Below are 21,997 nucleotides of genomic sequence, written 5' to 3'. Positions count from 1 at the left end.
CAGAAACAGCAGCAACCAAATCAGATGATGTCACAAGTTTCAATCTGGAACATTAACTCACTGTAAGGACTGCTCACAGTCGTCCCTCAGTATTGACAGGGGATTGGTTTCAGGTCCCCCCACAGACACCAGAATCTGCAGGTGCTTGAGTCCTTTACATAAAGTGGCGGTGTACAGCCGGCCCTCTGTATCGCAGAGTCAACAGACACAGAGGGCTGACTGCACTCAGACTCCACCCGACCCTGTAAGAGGCAGGCTCAAGCTTCCTGGTGGCAACTGGCCTCTACACGTTGACGAGCATGGAGAGGCTCTACACACATCCAACCCTCACCCTTACCTGCTCTCAGGTCCCCAGAATGCCCAGAACCTAGCACCATGGGGAAAGGGAGCACATCCATGTATTCCTGGTGTGTAGCACTGTGCCCGGCACAACGCAGGGGCTGGATAAACACATGTTTAATCAGCGCAGCAGGGAGGCCTATGCACTAACTTGTGTCCTCACCTCCCTGCTCCCTTGGCCTATGCAGGCCACACCTGCTGATCTGGTCAGGAATGCCCCTCCTCCACTGCTGCAAGCCTTGCACTCCTCCACCTGGAGTGAAGAGCAGGCTCTGCAGAGTCGGGAGCTGGGACTCCGGGCCTGAAGCCCTAGAGATAACTGCTTACTAGGGCACTCCTGGGACCACAGGAAGCACTGTGGAACCCTAGCTGAAGAGCTCAAAACAAAACATATCTCATCACAGAATGCATCTCCATCACCCAGCAGGAACACTCTCCTAGCATTGTGCAAATGGCAATTTCTGAGCCACTGAAGCTGAAGCCTATTTAGCACTATGAATTCAGAAGCAAAATCTTGTTCTCACCCCATAAGAGTCCCTTGGATTTGTAAACATGCGATCGAACACAAAATCCATGTTAGCCATCTTCATTGCTGCCCTGCAACAAAGCGAGACAGAAAAGCATACTCAGTACCAGACAGATGGGAGAGCTGAGGCTCAAATGGGAACATCGACCAGTGTGCATCGGGGGAGGGGAGGGGAGGGAAATGCCAGCAAACCTGTTGAGGAAGAAGACTCCTCGGATCATCTCGTAGGGATTGGCCCGGGTCCGAGCTCGCCGCATCTCCTCCCCATCCAGAACATCAAACACACTCTGCCCGGAGAGAATCAGAACCACAAGGTGAGCAGCATCACCCTCAGGATGGAGCTTGAGGAGCCGGATTCACAGCCCTCTGAAAAGCTAGGCCTCTGCTGCATCCCAGCTCTGAAATGACCAGATGTGTGACCCCAGACAGGCAGCTCGATCACTCTCCCTCTCAACTACCTCACTTGTAAAATGGCACAAAATAGAAGGGAAGCAAGCACGTGCCTGCCACATGGTAAGTGGTATTAATCCTTCTGGCACTGCTAACCCTCGCTGCAAGCCTGCTTCTCCACTCCAGCAGCAACTCGGCAGGGACCAGAGTTTTGCTATGAAGGGTGTACCCAGAAAGAGGGTAGGCAAACCAAGATCAGGCTTTTCTGAGGGCACCTACCTCCCAGCAAGGAACCCTTCTCTTTCTTCTAATTCTCTCTGGAAAAAGAAAGCCCCACTTTACCTGAGGATATTTCCAACTCTCTACCTGCCAGAAAAATAAGCTCCGTGAGGCTCGTCTCAGGCCTTGCTTCTCCTCCCACTCATTTTCTCCTGTTTCCCTGGCTCACCCTGCCCCAGGCAATGCACCTCCTGACCAAAGTCAGGTCAGGTCAGAAGATGTCAAGGGGAGAGTAACACCGACTATCTCTCTTAACTCTAACAACACGGAGTATTTTTTTCTTCCCAATTTAAAGATAAGGAAACTCAAACTCAGAAAAGCTAAAGCAAATGGTCCAAGGTCACTCAGCAAAGAAAAAAAAGCCGCAAAATTAGGATTTGAATTCAGCTCTGATACTGAACAATGATTCCAAAACTTCCACTACGCCAGCCCCCCTTCAGGGTTACGATGAACCCACCCACTGAAATTAAGTGGTTCCCTCCCTGGCTACTGACCACAGGGACAGAACAACACTGCAGGGCAGGGGAGTCACCAGGAAAAAGGATGCTCACAGAAACACGCCAAACTGACATCTGCTCTCCAGGAAAAAAATCTTAGCTAAATTTCAGGTTCCCCACAACCGACTCAAAAGAATAAGAAAAACCCAGCACAGCCCCTCACACAAAATCTTCAGCGCCAGCTCTAGCCATGAGGCCTTACCTTACACTTCAACACACTGCGAAGCAGGCCTTCCCCACAAAACTCTGTTTCATCTTCAATAATCATCTTTCTCTACAGGAAGAAGAAAACAATCCATAATGACCACATGTGACTGCATTTGGAGGGAATCTAGGGTTCTGAGTGAGCAGAGCAAAAGGGGGCTTGAGTCCCTGCCAGAGAATATCAACCCCTGAGGGACGGGAAAGAGAAAAGCCTAAATCCCCCTGGCTCGGCTCCAGATGGCTGCGAGAAGGAGCAGCCCCCTGGGGGCTCCCACGAAAGCACCATATGGATACAAGACTTGTGAATGCTGAGGCTGAGAAAAGCAAACAAGGAGGAGACACCCAAGCTGTCTGTCCCTAGAGTGTGGCGGGGCAGAAGGATGGGGGATATCTGGGAACACCCAAAATGACAGAGGCTGTCCTTTAGCCAGGAAGCCTCTTGCTCCTTGGTGAGTATGAAGGCAGGACCTCAGGCACTGACTTGGCAGCGTCACAGAAAACAAGGGCGTGGGAGCCTCATGGGGATGTTGAGTTCAGCGTCATGTACGAGTGAGGCTGCCTCTAAATCAGCGGTGCTCAAACTCGGTATTCTCAGGTTTTACGCTCTTTAAGATCACTGAGGATCCTGAACAGCTTTTGTTTCTGTGGGAGATAGACGTGTATATGTGTGTGTGTGTGTATTTATATACCTTATTATTAGAAATTAAAACAGAGATGTTTAAATATTTAGTAAGAAATATTTACACACTCAGTCGTGTCCGACTCTTTGCGACCCCATGGACTGTAGCCTACCAGGCTCCTCCCTCCATGGGATTCTCCAGGCAAGAGTACTGGAGTGGGTTGCCATTTCCTTCTCCAGGGGATCTTCCCAACCCAGGGATTGAACCCGGGTCTCCGACATTCCAGGCAGATGCTTTAACCTCTGAGCCACCAGGGAAGCCCAAGTTTAAAATGTTATATTAATATCAATAAATGTGTACGGAAACTATATTCCGGAAAAAAATGATTGGGAAGAGTGGCACTGTTTTCCCTGTTTGCAAAGCTCAGCACCCAGCTTACACAAGGCAGAGAGTCTCCTGCCCACATGTGCATTCAGCATGTGCTATCACGTGTCATAGCTTCTGGAAGACTTCTCAGGACACTTGCAAGAGAATGAGAATGAAAAAGGCAAATAACTGTTCAGAATTATGAAAATAACTGACCTTGTAGACCCTCTGAAAGGGTCATGGAGATCCCTCAAGTCCCTATACTTTGAGAACTGCTCTCTGGAACATGCTGATCTGGTAAAACTATATACTTAATTCTTACAATTTTTCAGAAAGAGAATAAACAAATTCCTTTTGTAACAGCTCTCTCATTCCTTTCTGAGGACAGGGGTAGTCTTTTTTATCTACCTGGAACAGTGCCCAGTAGTGACCAGAATATACACAGGTGTATAATAAGCTACTCTAAAAAGCAGCCAAGAGGAAGACAGAAGTTATGCATTTTGTGCTGCCTTGCAAGGTAAATGACTAGGAGGGAAAAAGCCCAGCATGCCACATCTTCCAGGGGCATATCCGTGAAGCTCTTGACACCCTCTTGACGTAGCTTTATTCCTGCTAGAAAGCTCAAATTCACACTTTTCTTAAACTGTGAGTATACAGATACACACACCTGATTTGAGGAGGAGAAATGTCAGAAGTGTCAAGAATTCAGAGTACATTTTCCGCAACTCCTACCTTCCCCACAACCATCCAATCGCTCATTTCCTGAGTGTCAGGAATTTCAGTGGTACATTCTGGGAACCATGACACCTGCTCACAGGCACTGGGCTACAAACAAAAGAGAGGCAAGTAAGTCAGGTAAGGCAGACCCTCAGGGCCAAGCCCCAGCTCACCAGGGCTTTCCCCAAAACGATCAAGAGGGGCTCAGAGCGAGAAGTGTCCAGGAAGCTGAGGCCAACGGCAGTGTCAGACCTAAAAACGGAGCCAGACTTCTGAAGTTCAGCTTCTAAAGGCCAGGGCCAATTCTGGTTTGAATTCTAAGAAACTTCTCCAACTTTCAAAGTTTCTTTCATTTGTTCCAGTATTATTTGATGAACACCTACTGTGGACTAAAAGCTCAGTACACAGAGGTAAAAAGACATAGTCTTTAACTCAGGTGGCCTATAGTCAGAGCAGTGGGGACAGAGAGAAGAATATAAGTCTATAAGGTAATTACATCAGGAAGACAGTGCAATAAGCCTCACTTACTGATGCCTTTTATTGCAAGACACAGTAGAAACTGGCTTCTCTAGTGCTGCTTCCTCTTAATTTTTCAGTCACTTTCCTTACCAAGCTAAAACTGTGGTTTTCATCCTGGCCACACTAAGATTATCTGTAGACCTTTTAAAAAGTACTGATGCCTGGGCCCCACCCTCAGAGTATATGATTCTGTTGGTCTCAGAGGGATTGGGTATAAGGACATTTTTTTAGAGGTCGCCAGGTGATTCTAATGTGCATCCAGAACTAAGTTCACAGGGCTGAGGAGACAACGATTATAAAACCTAAATAGGTGGCTAACCTGCATTGGCAGCTCCACATTTTCCCTCCAAGCAAGTGTGGAGAAGAGATTCAGCATTGCGAATTGAAGCAATGAGATTAAAGGTAATATTACATGCTCTGAAAGGCATAAAATGGTATCTCAATGCAAGGTCTTGAGGGCAAGCCAACTACCATCAACAGAGAAAAAGTTTAAAAGAAAAATTACTGAAAACTTTGTCAATGAATCTAGCAGTGAATCATGGCTTCTCCTCCTGGTCAAATCCAGTCCCTTTAGGTATAAAAGTTGTGAATTATAACCTGTAAAAAGAAGCTCATACACAATATGGATGCTCCTTTGGAGAGGAACAGCAGATTCAACCTCCCCCGGAAGTGTGAACATCACAGCTACCTACAAAGTGAGCTCTGTCTAAAGCTCCACACCTTACACTCCGTATTCCTGGACAGCGGTGCCACTGGAGCATTCTCCATGCAGTGACTCCAGGAGTCGGATGTTCACCTCAGGCCGCCCAGACCAACTACCTTAAAGGGGTGGGGCTTCCCTGATGCTCCGGTGGTTAAGACGCTGTGCTTCCACTGTAGGGGGCACAGGTTCAATTCCTAGTTGGGAAACTAAGATCCCACATGAGCTGGCATGGTCAAAAATAAGCAAACAATTAAATTTTAAAACAAAAACAAAAAACAACCACAACCACACACACACAAAAAGAAGTGGCCACCAACAAATAGTTGAGGCCAACTCTTAACCAAAAGATTATCTTTAAGGAAAAAAAGTGAATTATGGTAAATGGTGATTAAGTCAGTCTTGCCTCAAAAAAATTATTCATGGAATTCCCTGGTAGTCTAGTGGTTAAGACTTGGAGCTTTCATTGGCATGGCCAGGGTTTAATCCCCAGTCAGGGAACTAAGATCTCACAAGCTATGTGACAAGGCCAAAAAACCCCCTTTTTCTTCAACAGCCTGTCTCTATTAAAAACAGATTTTATGAGCCAATTTCAGATTCCAAGTTTAGCAAAGTTCTAATTCTGCCCCATTGAGAGGGTAGGGACTTTTCACTCACTTTAGATAAATGAGGACATGGAAAGTACCAAGGAATTTGGAGGTAGAAACCTACATCTAGCCCCAATTATAAATATTTGCCTATTTTGCATTGTTGAGTCTCCGTACAACTACAAGGCAACACAGCAGGACCACTCTCAGAATCCAGCAACTCCTGGTTTGTTAGCGTCTTACTCTGACACTTTATTAGGCTTTTATCATGCACAGGTTCACAGAACTTCTTTGCTGAACTGGAACATCAGGGAGACAAATAAAATATCAATTTTACAGAGTTCAGAGCAACATCTGAAGCTCAACTTACACCAACTGTATAGGCTAGGCATTTGTGTTTTACCTTCTCTAGTTTCAACTCTATAATGGTAACATTTTACCATTATTTTTAGGTACTTTTATTATACCCACTTCAAATCCTCTGTGGACTAAGGTAGGGCATAAGTAAATGAATAAAAATAAAATCTCAACATTATCTATGCCATCAAAAGGGAATCTCTTTAGATATTCAGGATTAAAACAAACTCACACCCAAGGAGATAAGCAGAATAAACCCACAAGAGAAAAGCTATTTGGCATAAACAAACACCTATTTAATATCAGGATATCATAAACCTGAGGAGGTGCAAGGACCTTGGCGGGCACCTGATCTTTTACTCACACAGTAGGAGAGTGGCCCTCATTTGGCTCACATGAATCCTTTCAGCAGAGGGCGCTCACTACCTCCTTAGGCATGTTCATCACTGGTGAAAAGCTGTTATCTATTTATACAAGTTCTTTGTGAGAGACACACTCTGCCTTTCTGTATCTTCTACCCACTGGTCTTAGACCCAGTCTTATATGAAGCAACAGGAAACAAATCCATATCCCACCGTATCTCCCCCAGGCTCCTCTTTTCCATTTTGGACACCCCCATATCTTCCATGTAAGTAGTTCCAGTCCCCACCAACCACCCTGATCATACTGCCTCTGGGGACTTCTGGTTTGTTAATACGGTTTCATAAAGACATAAATGGCCTTCCATCTCCTCGCTACACAGGTACCTCTGGCTCATCTCGCCAGTTCACATTCAGCTCTTGGTCAAAGCCTTGCAGTGTCAGACCCAAGCCTCGTCGACCTTTCTGATTAGAGGCCTCAACGATGTCCTTCCGACCCTGGCTGTATTTACCCAATCCTTCACCTTCCTTGAAGCCCATCTTGGCCTGAAAAAGAGAAGTAAATGGTGCATTTATATGAGCAAACAGAAGTGGAGCACTTACATAAATAAGACATTTATTCAGTCTTTCTACTGTGTCAGACACTGTATTAAATTGAGAAATACAAATGAGTAAGGCCTAAAGTTTTCCTTCTAGCCTAATAACTGCAATTTGATTGTGAGCCCCGTGGCTGTCTATTCTGGAGGTGAAAGTCTAGGGCAACCAGAAGTTGGATAAATGAGAAGGACCTCATAGCTGTAATTAAAGGCACCAAGAGTACATAATGAATCTCACTGGACATTTGCACAACTACCCTTCCAGCTAATTTGTCTGATTAAGTGAGAAGTAAATCTAGAGCAGAGCTGATAAAGAGAACATAATTTAAAATGGAACTGCTTCCAGCGGCAACTTCTAAACCTTACCCTTAACCAGTCAAATGGCCTTACTAAGGAAGGACAATGAGGGCTTGTAGGAGCCCACTTAATCAAGAGATTAATTGAAAAATCACTTCATGTAAAACTGAGGTACGGAAGGTACTGTAAGACTGGACAGAAACATCTTTTTAAATGTCACAACTAACTAAAAAGCTTACACTAACCTCTAGAGTCCTGGGCCCAGTTACATATCCCTAAAACCAGAGACCCCAAACCCACATACCTTTGTCTAATAAAAGAACTCCAACCTAAAGACCTGTTTCCTCTAGAGGCCTATATTTCCTGTGGAAGGGGCACTGCAGGCTCAGCAGCTGGATGAAATTCCTACAGTAGCCACAAACCTTTCCCCAGGTCGGAGTCTGAGTCACCAACCCTCCCATCTCCCACTTTCCCGAAGTTTTTGGCCCCCAAATCAGAATCCTGACTACGACTTCAGAAGTGGCAGTTCTCATTCTCAAATGACTCCAACAGAAAATGGAGACGTCAACTATATTTGTGAAGCTAGACAGAAGACAAACTTGGATTTCCCTGACCTTTGCACATATACTGAAGTCTGGTAAGAGAAGTATGCAAGTCTTTTCTTCCACCTTCCTCCTGTGGTATATCAACAGGGTACCAAAGCTGGAAAGGAAAACTGGGCCCTCCTTTGGAAGTTAACACAGAAGACAGCTCTACTCCCATTTAGGAACCTGGGAGTGAGCAGGATTTTAGTCTTTTTTTTTTTTTTTTTTTTTAAGATCACTCACTAGAGCAAAAATCTCAGCATGAAGCCTCCTTATCCACCAACACACATCTGTGTGCTCACATCTGCTCATAAGAACTCACTACTAAGGAGACCAAAGGCTGCCCCAGCTCTGGACAGGAGAAGCAGGCCTGAACAGCCGCTTCCCAGGGATGATTCAATGTGATACATGTATCAGGAAGGGGTCACGCCCTCTCTACTGAACTACAGCAGCTGGGAAGCAGAGGGAAAACTTACGCCCTCGCTTTGCTGCTTCTCCTACCAACAGTTTCCCTCCTCTCATTCTGCTGGTAGAGCTTTAGAAACCCAACCCAAGTGCTGACATACCATGAGCTTCTGGGACACACTGTTATACATGGAGTAGCGGGAGGAAGTTCCCTCCACAAGAGAGTCTGCTTTGAATGCATCGTCGAAAGAGTCCGAGCTGCGTTGCTTCCCCTCAGTCTCGCTGTCAGACCCACTAAGGCTGGTAGCAGATGCTAGAAAAGAAAAAAAGAAAACGTTTTAGTGTGTTTATGGCACAATATAGCCTCTAAAAGTTCAAGTTTCATTTATACAACTAGTGTTCGGTATATGCATTGCACACACACAGTTCATTAAGTGACCCAGGTCAAATGTATTCTCTCCCTCGTCTAAACTGTGTAATCTTGGGCAAGGCCACTGAAGGCTCCTAAGGGTATCTGACACACAATGGGAGTTCAAAATCCAGTTTTCCTTTCCCATCTCTTACAAAACTGGGATGATACCTTCCTCATAGAGTTGTTTGAAGATTAAGTGAAAAAATATATTTGGGAGTGCAGTGTCAAATAAAAAATTTATTAACAATATGATTATTATTTCTGCTGCTGCTATTTATTAGTTGAACATCCCTTTCTAAACACTGATACCTGTTTTCATTTTCAACAATTCTATCATGGGGACTACTAGTTTGCGATTGTCTAACCTAGCTTTCTGTTTTCATGGCCCTTCAAACTTGTGGCTGAGAGGGGGGTGTCTACAGCACAGCCTCAAAGAGCTGGCTCACAGACTGAAAGTGGGGGAAGAGAAAGGAAGAAGTGAAGGGGGAGGTGGGGACAGGAAAGGAAGAGGAGGAGGAGAGAGAAGACCCGGGTCCAAGCAGCTGAACTGAGGCGGGGAATAGAGGAGCTGCAACTAAAGACTCCAGGAGGGAGCTGCCGGCCTGGGGGAGTCAAGCCATTAGCTCATTTGTTAGCAATTTTGTTGCCAAAAGACTCCAAATAAGACCCACCTCAGCAGCTACTAGAAGTGGTGGGTTACTTGTCTCCCGGCCAAAGGTGGGATAAGCCACAGTCTAGATAATCACTATAACTGCATCTTTCCTTCTCTTTGATAGATATGTGAATCTCTTAGATTTTAAGGAATTCCCTGGCAATCTAGTAGTTAGGACTCAGTGCTTTCATTGCCAGGTCCCTTAGATCCCTGGTCAGGGAACTAAGATCCAGCAAGCTGCATGGCATGGCCAAAAAAAAAGAATAAGATATCCCAACCCAATATAGTTTTATTCAAGTCGTTTCTTAGGCAAACCCACCCAAATTTGGAAATAAATTCTATCTCAAAGATCAGTTAAACAGGGGACTTCTTTGGTGGTCCAGTGGTTAAGACTCCATGCTTCCACTGCAGGGGGCGGGGGTTCGATCCCTGATCAGGGAATGCAGATCTCCCGTGGTGCACAGAGTGAGCAAAGAAAAAAAAAATCTGGTAAAACAATTTCTGCATATTACCACTGAAAATGGTATAAACCACAAGCCAGGAGGAATGCAGAACAGGAAATTACAGTGGCAGTGTTCAACCTGATCCCAAGGTTAAAGAAGCTGTACAGTGCTCAGGAGTACACAAACCTCATTAATAGGCAACTGTGTTTGTTCTTTGGTGGAATAGTAGTTAAGACTCCCTCTGCCAATGCAGGGGTCACAGGTTCAATTTCTGATCTGGGAAAATTCCAAATGGTGCCGGAAAACTAAGCCCCTTCATCCCAGAGCCTGTGCTCTGCAACGAGAGAAGCCACTGCAGGGAAAAGCCCTTGCACTGCAAGGAAGAGTAGCTCCTACACGTCACAACTAGAGAAAACCTGCAAGCAGCAACGAAGATCCAGTGCAGCTCACAATAAAAATTTTTTAAAAGAATGAAGTTTTTTAGTTTCTTCAATTTATGAATATTATTCTTGCAAACATCTGGTAGTTATTAGGATATAAATGCTTGCTATTTAGACCTAAATACTAACAAACCTGTTAGGTATTTCTTTTGTTATTTTAAAGGCACAGTGAAAAAAGTTAAGGCAACACTAAGAGTGTCAAGAACCAAGAAAACTTGGGAACCTCCACTCCATGTATTGAAATGATGAGACCACCAAGAAACATTGTCAACTGGATAACAGAAGACTGAGACCATATCCATGAGCATGGCATCCTAACTTTAATGCTCTCAAAAAGGACAATAAGAATAAAATAGAATAAAATTTTTAGTTCTTGTCATTACAAAAAGAGCTTTTGGAAGGCAAGATATACAAGACCAATGAAAGTGCTTAGCCATACGTGTGCGGTCGGGGCAGAGAGAAGATACCAAAACGACTCCTTGGAACAAGTGGGAAAAGTGAAGCCTGATCTCTATTTTTATATCACTAGAGTTTATAGTGGCTATCTTTTTATATTTCTTCATTTATGAACCATGGGAATATATTAGCTATCACAATTTTAAATAAATGTTTAAAAAAAAACTCCTAACTTAGCAACATAGCACAATTCTTTTAAGAAAGAAAGGAGGTCCTTGAGAAGAGACGTTGACTCAAAGTCTGGCTGCTTGTGGGAAGCATTTGAGGAAAGGCACAAAAGACAGCCATTTAAAAAAAATTCTCTATACACTCAAAATGGGCTTTATACAGATATTCATAACTTGAGGATTACATTCTAATTCTAAAGCCTGTCTGCACGGATCCATCCATCTCCTTGTGAGAACACGGATTCGCAAAGGGTTGACATTCAGAGAAGAGCAAAGTCTTCCCTAGCACAAAGGCCTGACTTTCCCTTCCACAGAGCTCCAACAGCACCAGTATTCACACCATTAGCACAGCATTCATCACACTGCCTGAGAGGCAGTTGCCACATGCCACCCCACTGGACACAGTCACTCCTAGGGAGCAAAGACTGTGCCACAATTAACCTTCTATCTCTAACACTTGAACTGAGGCTTTGCATTAAAACAAATAAACTAGGTACTCACTGTAGTGAATTTAAAGAACTGACACCCAGTTGTCATCTCTGCTAAGCATCTAGTGAGTGTACAACTCCTTAGGACATTCCCTCTTACAATACCTCAAACATGTGGTGTAAGACATCCAGCCCCCAGAAATACAGGGAAGGATACATGTCATTATATATTAGGTTGGGGCAAAAGTGATTATGGTATTGGATTGTGAATTTTAAAACCATTATTAACTAGGCTCAGTTCAGTTCAGTCGCTCAGTCGTGTCCAACTCTTTGCGACCCCATGAATCGCAGCACACCAGGCCTCCCTGTCCATCACCAACTCCTGGAGTTCACCCAGACTCACGTCCATCGAGTCAGTGATGCCATCCAGCCATCTCATCCTCTGTCGTCCCCTTCTCCTCCTGCCCCCAATCCCTCCCAGCGTCAGAGTCTTTTCCAATGAGTCAACTCTTTGCATGAGGTGGCCAAAGTACTGGAGTTTCAGCTTCAGCATCATTCCTTCCAAAGAAATCCCAGGGCTGATCTCCTTCGGAATGGACTGGATGGATCTCCTTGCAGTCCAAGGGACTCTCAAGAGTTCAACACCACAGTTCAACACCACAGTTCAAAAGCATCAATTCTTCGGCGCTCAGCTTTCTTCACAGTCCAACTCTCACATCCATATGTGACCACACGAAAAACCATAGCCTTGACTAGATGAACCTTTGTTGGCAAAGTAATGTGTCTGCTTTTGAATATGCTATATAGGTTGGTCATAACTTTCCTTCCAAGGAGTAAGCGTCTTTTAATTTCATGGCTGCAGTCACCATCTGCAGACACATCTTTATTCATCAAAATACAAACTATTACAATCAACACATTTTTGCCAATAAGAAGTAAGTTGGTTTATTCCTGTAGCATAAAAATCCATGTTTGGGGTTCAACAAACTCTTGCAAAGCATTTTCTGCCTCCCACTGGTTGTGGAAGCATTTTCCCTGCAAAAAGTCATTGAGATGCTTGAAGAAGGGGTATGGTGGATGAGGCAAAACTTGGTAGCCCAATGTGTTCAACTTTTGAATCGTTGGTTGTGTGACATATGGTCAGGTGTTGTCGTGGAGAAGCACTGGGCCCCTTCTGTTGACCAATACTGATTGCAAGCGTTGCAGTTTTCAGTGCATTTCATCGATTTGCTGAGCATACTTCTCAGATATAATGGTTTCACTGGGATTCAGAAAGCTGTAGTAGATCAGATGGGCAGCAGACCACGAAACAGTGACTATGAGATTTTTTTGGATGCAGTTTGGCTTTGGGAAGTGCTTTAGAGCTTCTCAGTCCAACCACTGAGTTGGTTATCGCTGTCATATAAAATCCATTTTTCATCATACATCACAATCTGATCAAGAAATGGTTCATTGCTGTTGCATAGAATAAGAGAAGATGACACTTCAAAATGACAATTTTTTTGATTTGCTGTCAGCTCATGAGGCACTCACTCACCGAGCTTTTGTACCTTTCCAATTTGCTTCAAATACCAAATGACCATAGAATGGTGGACGCTAGGTTCTTTGACAACTTGTGTAGTTGTAAGAGGATCAGCGTTGATGACTGTTCTCAGATGTCATTATCAATTTTCAATGGCCAGCCACTATGATCCTCATCTTCAAAGCTCGTCTCCTTTGCACAACTTCTTGAACTACCACTGCACTGTACGTTCACTAGCAGTTTCTAGGCCAAATGAGTTGTTGATGTTGCAAATTGGCGCCACTGCTTTATGACTTCAAGCTCAAGAAAATGGCTCAAATTTGCTTTTCATCTAACATCATTTCCATAGTCCAAAAAGTAAAGATAAACAGAAAGTAAAAAGACATTAGCAGGAAAAAAAAAAACAAAAAAAGGCGAGAAATGTGCATTAAAATGACGTATAATATCACATTCATTAAGAATGTATTCCAGTATCAAATGGCAAATTTCAACAATACAAAAACTGCAATTATGTTTGCACCAATCTAGTATTTGTCCAAATACACAGAGTGTGCAACATCAAGAGTGAACCATAATGTTGTATCAGCATAGGTTCATCAATTTTAACAAATACAGCACTCCAGAGACAGATGTTGCTAATGGAGGAGGCTGTACACACAGGGGCAGGGGTGTAGGAGGTCCCTTTCTACTTTCAATTTTGTTGTGAAACAAACGCTCTAAAAAAAATAAAATGAAGTCTTAAAAAAATTTTTTAAGGTTCAACAAACAATTTAAGCATGAAGATGGAAGATCTATATCCTAACAGAGAACTGTGTCCCCTTGGACTACTCTTTAGCACCCTGTACCAAGGCCAAAAAAGGACACCTTATACTGTTTAATACATCAGGCAACAACTTTGGTTCAGGACCTGTTTTTATAAACGGTCCATGTTGTATACAATGGAGTACTATCCAAAAGTATCAGTCCTACTCCCAGAGAGCTTAAAAATCCAACAGCTAAGATAAATATGCGTTTTTCAGTATATATGACGTTCTGCAAAAGAAAAACAGGTCAGCATGTGTGAAAAAATCAGAATAAACTTAAAACCAAAATTCTGGCTTCTGAGGAGGAATGTTGGCTGAGACAATCCCTGAATGAGAGGCACCAAATTGGCCTTCATCCTCTTAAGGTGACCCTCCAATTCCCTCAACAAGGAGCCGATGTGCTTACATGGGCCAATGTGGCACACATCACAGAGTGCTACTCAGAAGGACAGACCCAGAACGTTAACAATGAGTAACCATGGAAACTGAGAGGTATGGTGATATTTATTTTCTGTCTTGCCTTTCCTGCATTTTCTGTGTGAGAAATAAGAATATATTAGTTTCAAAATTAGGGTTTAAGAAAGAAAAAAAAACGATAAAGAAATAAAGTCTCATTCAATAAGCCTTGTGCAGAATTTGTTTCCAGAGTAATCTTCAGAGGACAGCAGATATGAGGGAAAAGACCTGAGTAGCTCAAGACTAAGCCTGGGCCTCTCATCGCCCATGCGGAGGAGAGATGTGCGCTCAACAGAGCTCCCACGCGCTGAAGAGCTGTGCTTCCCAAGGTGCAGCGTCTTTCTCCTCAGTTGCTCCTGACTCTAACCTGTACTGCTCAGTAGGGGGCAGCTCCCTGGGCACAGCCCTAAAGTTTCTCAGGGAAGCCCAGGGATCCTGCCACCGGACTAGCCTAGAACTTAGCATGTTACATCAGTTGTTATTTCTTTCACCAGCTATCTGAAGACTCACACATCTGTCTATACAAAGGTTAGGAAAGCTTGGTATCCTTCTCACAGGACAATGTGCCCTTGATCCAGCTCTAGGGAGCTGCCAGGCTGTTAGGTTTGCTTAAGGATCCATCAGTGGGCACCCATCAAAAATATGATTACCATTCCTGGGCATGTAGGGTTGCTGCCACCGTCAGATCCCAGAGAGAGAGAGATCTTTTGTTTTGTCTTCGTAACATTTTTGGACCAAAATGACAGAGAGAACCAAATGTGGGTGCGAGGCTCACTGGGCAAATCCTTGGTGGCTCAGGTGCAATACTCCTGGACTGGACTCTTACACAAAGATCTTTCCACTCCATTCCTCTTTCCAAGGTGTCACCAAGAGTACAGCTGTCCCGCCCAGGGTCTGAGAATGAGGCTGATGGGAGCTAAAATATCCGACTAGGCTTTTCTTTGTGAGATGGAGAAGTGTGCTGGATTAGCAGATAAGCCTTATTTCTCCATTTCACGTGCTATTTAAAGCCTGTTCTTAGCCTGACACCATTGAAGCCAAGTGCCCTGGAACAGTCTTGATGGCCACAGACTGCCACGGCCACTCTTTTCAGATGAAAAGAAGACACCTGTCTCTGCTGCAGCAAGAGCTAAAGAGAAAGTTTAGCCTCCCAAGACTGATAAGAATTAGCAAATATTGAGCAGACAATCTTATAATGAGGATATAAATTAACAGGAGTAATAAGGTTGGTCTATTAAAATCATGAGTTTCATTAAGAACTTGCCAAAGCTGGGTGGCATTCCCATTTACACCCCAGGAGCTTCCCTTCTAAAACCTACCGGAGAGCCCAGCTACTGACAGAATTGTTCACAATAGAACAGTAGGTCAAACACGTCAGGATTAAAAACGAGAGTGACCACACACAAGGCGGGGCAGTGCTGACCATGAACGGCCACGGCGAGCAGCACACAGACGCAGGAGAATAAACTACGCGCTGCAATAAACACCACATCCTGCCCAACCACTGCTGCGGAGCACACTCATTCCTGTTTAGAGACTCAATTTCTCCTTCATGCCGGACAAATGGTAACTCGTTAGAGCAATTTAAACAGATACCGATAAAGGAAGTTTTTGATTAAGGCCATGAATCTGGGCTGACAGGAAAACGACGGTGTTTCAGGGAAAAGAGCCTATTTAGGGAAGAATTAAAACCTGGTGGAGAGAAGGCACTTTCGGCTGAAGGAGCCCGGCGACTTCCAGAGCAACACGCTGTGGGAAGGCTGGGAGCCCACACGGGATGTGCAGCTGAGGAGAAAAGGAAATCGTCTCGGGGTCTAGACCAACCTATCCTGTGACAAACAACCAAAAAGAACAAAATGACTGCCATCTGCTGTTCCTTGCTTAATTTCCAAGAGTATATTTAGGCTTGAAAATGCCTTCAAACCCCTCTTAAAATACTCAAAAGAACACACGATGACCCAGTGGCCATGACAACATCCCTTTTCTTCTTTAGTCTGGTCAGATGTCAGTCTCAGACTGGCAATGCAGCTACCCTGTCAATAATGCAAAATAAACAAACTGATTAAACTAAATAGACCTATTAATGAGTCACCACATTGATTTAGCAAAGGAAGCACAAACAAGGCCCAGACAGACAGACACAGCAACTACTCATGTTTTGTTTTTCTATCTGCACTCCCTAAAGAGCATTTTTCAATCATCTATTCAACAGTGTGTCCAGGTAGCAGTGGCTGGAGAGGAAACACATCTGCTTTAATGCAGTGTGCTGAGCAGCAAAGTCACACAGAGCTCTCAGCAGATATGCAGTTTCTGGGGAGACAGAAAACTACCAGAGCACACTGTCCAGGGGATGCCTGAGAGAAGTCACCACAGAAGGAGATGACAGGGACGCAAGGCACTTAATGAAATGATCCTCTGCAGACTGGAGGAGGGGTGGCACAATCAAAGAGGTGAAGCATTTTAAGGCTCTTAGAAAAGATACCCCTGTTGCCTTCCATCAGTTCTATTCAGTAAATATTTTAGTTCAGTTCAGTCGCTCAGTCATGTCCGACTCTTTGTGACCCCATGAACTGCAGCATGCCAGGCCTCCCTGTCCATCACCAACTCCCGGAGTTTACTCAAATTCATGTCCATTGAGTCGGTGATGCCATCCAACCATCTCATCCTCTGTCGTCCCCACTTACTGTGCCATTTATTCCATGCCAGGCATGGGGCTTCAGGGGGAGGGGCACAGACAGCAGTCTTGCTGATGAAGACACCAGACCCTCATCCTCAGAGCCTTCTGTGGAGCAGCTGCTGCTGCTGCTAAGTCCCTTCAGTCGTGTCCGACTCTGTGCGACCCCATAGACGGCAGCCCACCAGGCTCCCCCGTCCCTGGGATTCTTCAGGCAAGAACACTGGAGTGGGTTGCCATTTCCTCCTCCAATGCATGAAAGTGAAAAGTGAAAGTGAAGTCGCTCAGTCGTGTCTGACTCTTAGCGACCCCATGGACTGCAGCCCACCAGGCTCCTCCGTCCACCGGATTCTCCAGGCAAGAGTACTGGAGTGGGTGCCATTGCCTTCTCCCTCTGTGGAGCTGCCCCTTCCTAAAACTAGCTGACCCAGGAAGTTAACAGTGTTTGCCTCTGCCTCATTTTTCTGCCAATCAAAGGGACCAAACAGCCTATTGCCAGACATATACAATGTACTGGCCACCTCTAGATTTCCATTCTGTACACACAACAGGAACAGTCAAACCTGACTGAGTCATATGGTACTACTTCTGAAAAGGTTAAAGCCATTTGCCAGAATTAAGGGGAGTTTGTGGGAGAATGGGAGGGAGGGGGGATAATCTCCACAGTTACATTTTTAAAAGCTTGAAATTTAAATTAGACTGGTTCCCTTGAAAGAGTCTTAAGTATACACCTTTATCTCCTGGGAGTCATTCTCTTGAGAGCAAATGTCCCCTGAGATTCGCTTAGGACCAGATACCTCCACCACCTAAGTATTCCCCTAGGCACACACTCCCCTTCTCCCTTGCAGGCCATTTCTCCTGCTCAAGACTGAAGATTCTACCTTCAAGTTGCTCAAATCCCAGGTGATAAGCAAAATTCCCGTCCTCAACACTTGCCAGAACCGACTCACCCAATATATTTTTGCCTTCCCAAATTAGCAACCTCAATGACATAAACCCTTTCCCACCCACCCTAAAATCCATTGTGACAACTTTAAAGCCGCACCTATCCCCACACAGAAGGTTATAAGAAGAGTCTCTTATCTAGCGGGGATCATGGCCACACCAAATGCTTCATTAGCTGTCTGCAAGGTCTGTCAAGTTCCTCCCTTCTGGACCAGCAATTCAGTACACCTGATGAGTTACCGCCCTTCAATTAGCCAGCCTCTTGAGAATAAACTGTATTTTTTTTCTATCACCCTCAAGGGAATGCTTTACACTATCTCAGTCACCAATCAGTCACCAAATTTCATTCCAATTTACCACTGATCCAGCACAGGATACAAAATCCAAAACTGCTGGGGGTATTGGGTGTCCAAAACGTCATATCCACCCAGCACTGGGAACATGGCATTTGGAAACAGGGTCTCTACAGATGTAATCAAATTAAGATGAGGTCATACTGGATTAGGGTGGGCCCTCATCCAATGACTGCTATCCCTCCTAAGAAAAGGGAAATTTGAACACAGACACACACAGAGGCAAAGACTGGAGTTATGCTGCTGCAAGAACACCAGGAATCGCCAGCAACTAGCAGAAATGAAGACAGGCAGGGCAGGATTCTTTCTTAAAGCCTTGGGAGGCAGCATGGCCCTGCTGTAACCTTCGTTTTAGACTTCTAGCTTCCAGAAGTCTGGAGAATATATTTCTGTTGTTTTAAGCTACGTAGTTCACGGTACTGTTAGGAAATTAATACAGCTGGCAATTCAAAGAAAATGCAAACAGAGCTACTTCTAATTGTTTGGTATTTCAGGCAAGCTCCAAGACAGAAAGCTCCACAGAAAGCACCTGTGGAAACTGTGAACATCTGTCACCCTAGAAAATACGCAAAGTAAAATGCTAGGTTCAACCAGATCAGTGAAATCCTTAAAGCTTAATGCAAACAGCGAACACAGGGATGCTCCAATTCCTTCGGGTGTTTCTGACCATAACTGCCAAGGGAACTGAGAAAACAGAATGCAAAAACCTGAGGGAAATTAAGCCAGATCACCACAGCAAAGAGTCCAGCCCTGTGAAAGAGCCCCTGGATCACTAACAGCTGAGAGCAAGGGGCACTCAAGGCTCACCACTATGTCTACCTGGCTGAAGGCAGCAAAGAGTGCCACTCACTGGAGGACCACAACAGAACCAAGGCCGCCTGTAGAAAGGCCAGCATTTTAGTTACAACACATTCCCAACCCCCAACAGGAGAATGGCAAAGGAGAAGTCTACAGCCGATACATCTCGGTAGAATTTGCCGAATTTTCCTCATGGGGCAGTGGGCTGTATTCTGCCCAACTGAGGCATCAGGGATTCAAGCAGCCAGATGGTCAGTGGTCTCTGACCAGAGGCAGGCTTACCTTTTGCTGCATGATTGACAGAGGAAGGAGGCTCATCATCAGATGTGGAGCTGAGGCTCAGGGCAAGCTCAGCAACTCTTTTCTTCTGTTTCTTGAGAGGGGCAGTGCATTCTGAATCATTTCTCCTCTTCATTGTTACTGCAACCATAAATCCAGATAGTCAGCTGCCCTGGTCAGAGACACTAGGATCACAGCAGGGAATTCCAGAGAGTAAACCATTAATGGGATGAAAGCTGGCAACTCCAAACAGCTCCCAGTGCCAGTGCTTGAACAGCTTCTTCCTCAGAATGATACCCAGGAAGGCTAGCCAAGCTCTGGTTTTCAATAAGAGCTGTCAGTTTGACTGGAAAATGTGGTGCTCACCGACCCAGAGGTCTCTGGGCCACTGGTGTCAAATGCTAAAAAGTCATGGATCAACTCCACAAGCCACAAGGGAAAAAAGGGCCTTAGGTACTTGCTAGTCTATAGTTTTGATGCAACAAGGGACACGTGTGATGATAAGGTACACTGGAAATCAATCATGAAACCTAATGAATATCAACAAATATTTTCAAGGTGAAAAGACTATCCCAGAAAGGCTACTCCATCGCCATTATTATTTCACCAGGAAAATTAAAAGATTACACAGTATGATACAAATACTGGTTTTTGGTTTACTTCAGGATGTTTGAAAACATGGGAGAATTGGGAAAGTTTTTAAATGGAGTAAGGAATGGAAGCAGTGGTTGACTTGACTGAAAAAATGGAAGAGTGGGAAAGTTAGCAGGACCAGACATCATATCATAGGACTCAGGTACAAAAACAGAAATTTTAAGAACAAGAACCCGCCTCCAGAAAAAGAGAATGGAAGGAGGCGAGGCACGGTGTCACCATCATCCATGCCCATGTGTAAGCATGAGAGGCAAACATGAGGGGGGGAAATGAGATGGAATGAAGTAATAATGAGATTCCTGAAATCATTCCTCAAGGAGTGATTAAATTGAAAAACAAGAGTAGGTGAAAACAGAGTGGCTATAAGAGGACTCAGAAAAGAGAAAGTACTCAAAAATAAGAGCAAACACTTGGGTGCTCAGCTGGCCTGCAACTGCTTGGGGAAGGGGAGCTGCAGGGACACAAGAGCAGGCGAACAGCATGGGTCAGGGCAGCAGTGCTGAAATCCAAAGATATCACTGATCCCTCATGATTCAAACATGAATCACGTGTCACTTCTCTCTAGCTCAAGGATGAGCCAGCCAACCCAACACACAATCTCCTCCTTTCTAAGGAGGCAGCCTCTTAACTAGGCACAGGCAGGAGCTATCCTAAGAAGGAAGAACAGGAGAAGCTGAACAAACAGAAAACAAAACCAGGCTGAGCTACATTTAACTTTAAAGTACGGTCTTAAAAATCCGCCCCCTCCCCGCCCCCGCAACCACCACCACCTTCAAGGCCCATAACCTAAGCAAAAAGGGCCCTCTGATTCCTAGCACGTCTGGGGGAGGCTGGAAGCACAGGAAACTCAAGAACTGTGTGAGATGGATGCAGGAAAAGGAGTGGAAATAGTGTGCGAAAGGCAGGAGATGCTGGTGCTCCGTCCCTACACATCCTAGATCTGGACCTTCCAAACCACCTCATCCAACCCTCTTTTCCTTTGCCACTGCAAGGAACTGAGGCCCGAGAGGGGAAGGCCGCACAGCCAACCGACCACAGCTCAAGTGACCTACACATCCAAAAGAATGTGCCCTGGCAGGGAACTCTTCGACTCGCTGCTCTCCCAGGGAAGGGGTTCAGATCCCCTCTCCATCTCCCCAGGCCTGGGTTTCGCACCGCCACCCGTTATCACAAGAAGCAAGAGATGAGCTCGCGTCCCTCCCGGCCAGCCTTCTCATTTGTAGACAACGTGAGTGTGTGAAGAATATGTGCGCAGAGACGTGTGTCAGCAGCGGCTGGTGGACTGGAGACAGGGCGCGGGGGAAGAGACGAGGGATATAAGGGAGGAGGGGAGAGAGAAGGGGCGGCAAGGGTCACGACCGCCAGCGCGGGGGCCGAGGCGGCGGCGGCGGACGTGAGGATGCTGAGCCCCGCGTGCCCGCCCGCTCTCCGCCCCCCCACCCGGGGCCGCGCGTCGGCACTCACGCTGAGGGAAGAGGGCGACCTGCCAAGGAGCGGAGAGGGGGGGCGGTCAGGCCGCCGATGCCGCCGCCACCAGGCCTGGCCCAGCCGCTGCCAGAGCCGCCGCCTCCTCCCTCAGTTTCGCTTCCCCACTAGCCCGCCCCGGTCCGCGGGCCGCCTAGTCGCGCTCGGGTCCCGCCCTGCGGGCTGCGCAGCCTGATGACGTCAGGGCAGCCGGCTTCCCCCACCCCTCGCGGGCCCTGGCCCCGGGGAAGACCTGCTCGGCTTCGGGGCCGCCTCAGCCCCACCCTGCCCCGGGCCTGTCCAGGGCGCCTGCGCAGAAGACCCGACGCGGAAGGACTATAAAATCGAGAGCAACCAGGTCTCTTGTTTTCTGGCACTAGAGGACGAGAAACAAACGTGGAAAACAGAAAAGGCAAAGTGGCATCACATCAACTCCTCTCTCAATCAATTGTTTTAATTTTACAGATTAAGAACAAGTTTAGAGAGGTAAAGGATAAAATGGTTTGAAGGCACACACACCCAACCTTGTTGTTCACTGCTGTTATCTCCAACATAGAGAAACAGTGCAACCTCTACATATACTGAAGTAAAATCTGGAAGAAAGAAGGAGAGCTGTCTATGGCCTCTTACCGTATGGACACATAGGGCTTCCCTTGCCAAACTCCTCTTCTGATCTTCAGACCAATGGGGCCAGAAGTTTGCTGAGCGT

At 45.6% G+C, this 21,997-nt stretch overlaps 1 protein-coding gene across 1 annotated transcript in view; it reads right to left on the bottom strand.

Annotated features, from left to right (window-relative positions):
• Positions 1-21,406, bottom strand: part of CMTR1 (cap methyltransferase 1) — a 52,757-nt gene extending 31,351 nt beyond the window's left edge. Inside the window, exons 1-8 of the mRNA NM_001082430.2 lie at positions 21,289-21,406; positions 19,174-19,311; positions 8,504-8,655; positions 6,848-7,006; positions 3,954-4,046; positions 2,234-2,305; positions 1,058-1,152; positions 864-936 (exon numbers count right to left, since the gene is read on the bottom strand). Of these exons, the coding sequence (NP_001075899.1) occupies positions 864-936; positions 1,058-1,152; positions 2,234-2,305; positions 3,954-4,046; positions 6,848-7,006; positions 8,504-8,655; positions 19,174-19,306 (777 nt within the window). The 5' untranslated portion in view covers positions 19,307-19,311; positions 21,289-21,406. The remainder of the gene's footprint in view (positions 1-863; positions 937-1,057; positions 1,153-2,233; positions 2,306-3,953; positions 4,047-6,847; positions 7,007-8,503; positions 8,656-19,173; positions 19,312-21,288) is intronic.
• Positions 21,407-21,997: the final 591 nt, after the last annotated feature.

Source organism: Bos taurus, chromosome 23, assembly GCF_002263795.3.
Source record: "Bos taurus isolate L1 Dominette 01449 registration number 42190680 breed Hereford chromosome 23, ARS-UCD2.0, whole genome shotgun sequence".
Taxonomy (NCBI): Eukaryota; Metazoa; Chordata; class Mammalia; order Artiodactyla; family Bovidae; genus Bos; species Bos taurus.
The sequence above is the reverse complement of the archived record's forward strand: the minus strand, read 5'-3'. Positions and strand labels throughout refer to the sequence as shown.